This window comes from Physella acuta, unplaced genomic scaffold (assembly GCF_028476545.2).
Source record: "Physella acuta isolate Inbredline_101_S28 unplaced genomic scaffold, ASM2847654v3 ptg000171l, whole genome shotgun sequence".
NCBI lineage: Eukaryota > Metazoa > Mollusca > Gastropoda > Physidae > Physella > Physella acuta.
Genome location: NW_026731690.1, coordinates 391,669 through 396,881, shown reverse-complemented (window position 1 = coordinate 396,881; position 5,213 = coordinate 391,669). Strand labels below are relative to the sequence as shown.

General features: G+C 34.5%; 1 protein-coding gene across 1 annotated transcript; it reads left to right on the top strand.

The window, feature by feature from the left end:
• Positions 1-2,366: 2,366 nt before the first annotated feature.
• On the top strand, positions 2,367-4,307 carry LOC131936196 (toll-like receptor 4). Its single transcript, XM_059293110.1, has one exon. The coding sequence runs from the start codon at positions 2,367-2,369 to the stop codon at positions 4,134-4,136; it is 1,770 nt and encodes a 589-aa protein (XP_059149093.1). The 3' UTR covers positions 4,137-4,307.
• The last annotated feature ends 906 nt before the right edge of the window (positions 4,308-5,213 follow it).

Sequence of the window (5,213 nt, the reverse complement as noted above, 5' to 3'; positions counted from 1 at the left end):
CAATGGATTATAACCATCTCCCACCCCCAACCTTCAGACGACCGCTTGCCTACGTCACCATACCTAGCCACAAGCCAGCAAAACAAGAATGTCAGAACCCACATAAACTTGTACCAATTTACCCTCCCAATAACTCAGGTATTTTCCAGCATGTACTTTAAGAGAGATGGTGCTAAAATAAAGCTATTAAAACACGAATGGGAAAGTTTGACACACCCCATGGAATGAAGGTATTCATTGTCGTTACGTCTACTGTTCTACCCGCCCCCACCATTCCCTCCCCGGGTCTACCCCCTGCATGCCCTAAATGTTCAGTCACTATATAAGTTGCATTGGTGCGTGTTGACAGAACACAAGTCCTGATGTAGTTTTGTAGCGCACTGTGTGTACAAGAAACTAGGTAAGTCATGCTAATAACCTTTTTGCCAATAATGTAATGAAAAATTCTTAGTTTACCTTAATGTTTTTTTTGTTTATATGTTTCAAATGTTAGATAGACATTTAGGTTACTTAGAAATGAAAATTAACCTACAGTTTAGTTTAGTCCCTAATGAGCGTGCTAGTATGCTAAGTACTGCCTTATCAATATATTATATCCTTATATTCTGTACATAATTGTTATTTGGTATATTAGATTGAGTTAGGTTTCAAAATTTAATTTTGAAAACTTTCCAGTACATAATAAGTGAATGACATTTTGGCCGTTAGTTATGTTAATAGTAGTGTAATGGCTGGAATATATGCGCGATTTAGAATATATATCATGAGTACTTCTATTACTAACACTCCAACTAAAAACATGCGATGAGAAAAGGAAAATTCTTATTTTACCGACGACACCAACGATATCAACAAATTCGAACATAAAATATAGTTAAATTTATAATCAACTGCTAATATTAAACGGACTAGAACTACAAAGGCTAACCCCCAACTGTCTTCACTTCTGCGTTCTACTACATCGGTAACATTGTCGAATCACGCTCTCGTCACTATCACACCACACATACTTTATTAAACAGGCACACATACTCTCGAACCAAATTGTCTACCGTGAAAGTTTACACCGTCCTAAGTAATCTCTACCAGCCTAGTCTCATTTCTATATATCTACGCTCTGACAAATAGTACGTTATTGAATTTATCGTTAATAATATTTTTTTTTTCGTTTTTAATGTACATTATAGGCCTACATATATAATAATATAATATCAAATAAGATGATTTCGCAAGGTAATTTTTCCAGTATGCATTACTTTATATTATTTTTCAATTTTTATACATTCTTACTACTAGAGCATATTGTTTACATAATAAATACTAAAATTTTATTTATAATTTAATAAATAGTTTATGTTTCTGTACTTTTGATATTACAAACCTGAAATGAATTCTAGTCCAACCACCTAGCGTTTTATTTTTCCAGGCCAGTTCTGCATCACTGAACATTAAACACACGAATGTCACAAGTTGAGACTCCTTACAACTACATAAGAAAGATATCGTCTCTGATCTGACTTGGTTCACTGAACGTTATAAACAAAATGCCACCAGCTCAGACCTACCTACGGCTACATAAAACCTTGTCTCTGATTTGGCTTCTTGCATACACATGCATGGTTGGATTACAAAACAACATGGCCACTTCAAGCCACGTGATTCAGTCAACCGGAAAAGAAACGAGTCAGTCGCCTTGTTCGATCCAGAATCAACCTTATGGCGCGGTGGTTAACTGTCAAGGTCGAAATCTTAGCAGAGTTGACCTTTCCTGGTTTCCCAATAATACGATCTCCATATTATTAGGCAACAACTCTTTGACCTCTGTACCTTCCATCTTTGAGAACCTAGGTTACCTACGTCGGCTCGACTTGTCTCACAACAAAATTAAAAGTCTTACTTTTTCTGGCCTGGGGAAATTAGAATATCTAAACTTGAATCACAACCCCCTCAACATATTCAATATTTCTAAAGAAACTTTCGCACCTCTTCTAAGTCTCACTGAATTATCATTGGATCAAGATGGTTATTTTAACCTGCCTTCTTATCCAAATGACATTTTCTCAAGTTTGATTACGTTAAACACATTGAGAATAAGCTGTTTAGGTGATGAATTATTCTTTGGTGAAGAGTCGAAAAATTTGACATCATTTGTGACATTAAGTATAACTCGGTATTTAAATCGAATTACTAACTCAAGTTTTAAAAACATAAATCTGATTAAAAATTTGGAAATTGGTGGCATAACTTCACAATTAATGATTGATGAATCGCCTTTCGAGGTTTTAAAGAATCTGAACAGTCTACGTTTAAACTTTATTTATTTGCAGCTAAAAAGTGTACTTTTTAGGTTAAAGGACTTGGTTAATATGACGATGGATACGATTACACTGGATAATCTCCGCATGGTTCAAAGTGAATCTTACAACACTCTACTCACTGGAGATGCCATCCTTACACGCAAGTCTACAAAATATTTAACTCAAATATGCGTGGCACATGTTTCCATGCAACGATGTTTAATTTTTGTCATTATGGAAGGCGCCTTATCAAGCCCAGTATGGGATCGATGCTTAAAAAGTATTAATTTGAATGAAAACCAAATATATGGTACAAAACCGTTTTTGTTTCAATTGCTTAAAATGAAACATATTGAAACTATCACGATCGAATTTTACAATAATTTTGAACTTAAAACCAAATCACTTATGGAAATTAATAAAGTTGATACATGTAGAAATTGTTTAGGCACAAAGAATAACAACTCGTACAGTGTTGGGAGTGAGATAATATCACTACCAGCTGATACGTCTATTACTGTCTACATGTCAAGCTCTCTACGCAATTTGGATTTTACAAGACTGTTCTCTGCGTTTTCTTTTTATATTGCATTTACGTTTGTTGGAGCTAACAATTTATGCTTTTTAGATATTTCCGAATCTTATGGAGAGATTTATACAAGCACAGTTAGAGGTCTAGATAATCTAAAAATACTTTTATTAGCTGGCAACAGAATTAGCAATTTAAGCTATTCCTTTTTTGACACGATGCCAGGTCTAGAAACGTTGGACTTGTCTAGAAATCAGATACTAAACGATTTTATTTGGAATTTCGGAGACAGGCTGTTTCAAAAACTCACAAACCTTCAACAACTTGAGCTGTCGTTCAACTCCTTAAACTCAATGAGCTCAAAGACGTTTTTGTATAATAGAAATCTAAGAGAATTGTTTCTTGCAGGGAATAGATTTCGACAAATCCCGTTTAACCTACAATACACCCCAAACTTGAGGGTTTTAGATCTGAGGTTCAACGACCTGATCACTCTTACAGCTGACGTGAGATATAGTTTAGACAAGCTGGCTACAGACAACAAGGGGTTTAATTTGTATTTAGAAGGGAACGTTTTATCCTGTGGCTGCCATGACATCCAATTCCTTCTGTGGATGAAGCTGACAATTGTAAATATGGATATGGATAGAAACTATTCTTGTATTGACACTGACGGGGTTTCTAGATATACAGAAACCATAACAGATCTTGGAGCATATTGGCGCAAATGTACGGGAGAGTCTTTTCTTTGGTTTTCTATTATAATGTTCTGTTTAATGTTCATTGGGTTTTTGCTGTGTGTTTTTGTTACAAAATATAAAACGTACATCATTTCTGGGCTGCTGAATTTGTTTAGTGAAACCTTTCTAAAGAAACCTTCCAACTACGAGATTGGTGTCTTCATTGGTTATGCTGATAGAGATTACCAGTTCGCTTGTCATGACCTCAGGCAGTTTATCGAGGACACGCTGGGGTTAACGACCTTTATTCGTGACCGTGACCTCTCACCTTCAACTGACCTGGCCTCAGCCACTGTGCAGGCTATAGACAGAAGTTGGCGCGTTCTTCTGGTTGTCAACGAAACGTTTTTGTCACGTGACCGCTGGTTCTTGTTCATGTGTAGAGCAGCCACATCTGCTTTGACGTCTGCTAACCCTAAAAGGATTGTCGTTCTTGTTGAGGACCAGTTACGTCACCGTCTGCCAGCAGAACTGTCGAGAGTTGTTTTGGAGGATAACATTGTTGTTACCAGAGGAAATTTCTTAGACTATGAGCTGAAGGAAAAACTAAGAACAAGATTGGTAGAATAGAACAAAGTAACCCAAGTTTAAAGGAGTTTTACTTTTTATTCTTTTCGATAATTATCTGAGCAGTTCAAATCGTCAAAGAAAATGAGTATCAAATTAAAACTTAATTTCATTGTTTAAAAAGGTTGAACATAAACATGTTAAATGTATGACTTTTACATTGGATAGAACTAATCTACAAATTAAATACTAGGTTTTTTGTTTATTCATTCTCAAAACTTACATTTAGTAGTTTATATTTATGATTAAAAAAAACAATGTTTCCTTATATTTTTATTGTAGTTAAATAAATCAATACAAAATTTTCTTTAATGATTATTATAGGGTACACAAACGCTCAGAAATGTACATTCATACATATATGTAAATATATATACATATATATATGTAATTATATATATATATATATATATATATTGATTTTTTAAATATAATGGTACTTTAGAATAACAAGAATGTTTTGACGTTAACAATTTTATGATCATGGTGTTTCCGTAACTTTGATACTTATTATTCATGACCTGTTAGTGTGTTATGTGATTGTATGACTTGTGACGCACATGTTAACGGTTCACAGGGCATAAATGCCGTGTTTATTAAACCGTTTCATCAACACTTCACTGCGTGTACGTTTATTCTTTTGATTTCCCCTACGATATAACCAGAGTGGCTGTTATTATAATGATTATTATATATAATTGTGTTAATCCCTTGGTGAACCGGCATGTGAAAATGGTGGTGGGGTGACCTGATGAACCAAGTTTTCAAAAGTCCCGACCTTTCCCTAATTGTGAGTGTAAATAACATTATAAAATTAGGTAGTCCAAACTGGCGAAAAAGTGTGTTTTAGGGTCAGTTTTTGCGGTTTTCAAAAATAAAATTTCACTATTTCTAGTTGTCCTATAAGAATAAAAATTATATGTCAATAACGTTTTAGCCTTTATCTGTCGTAATCTGGTATTTTTGTTTCTGTAACACATGTTTGAATGTGTTTTATATTTGTTTGAAAAGTATCAGTTACGTCAACAAATTTCACCGTTTTGCGTGTACCGATCGACCCCACTTTGTTTCATTTGGTCG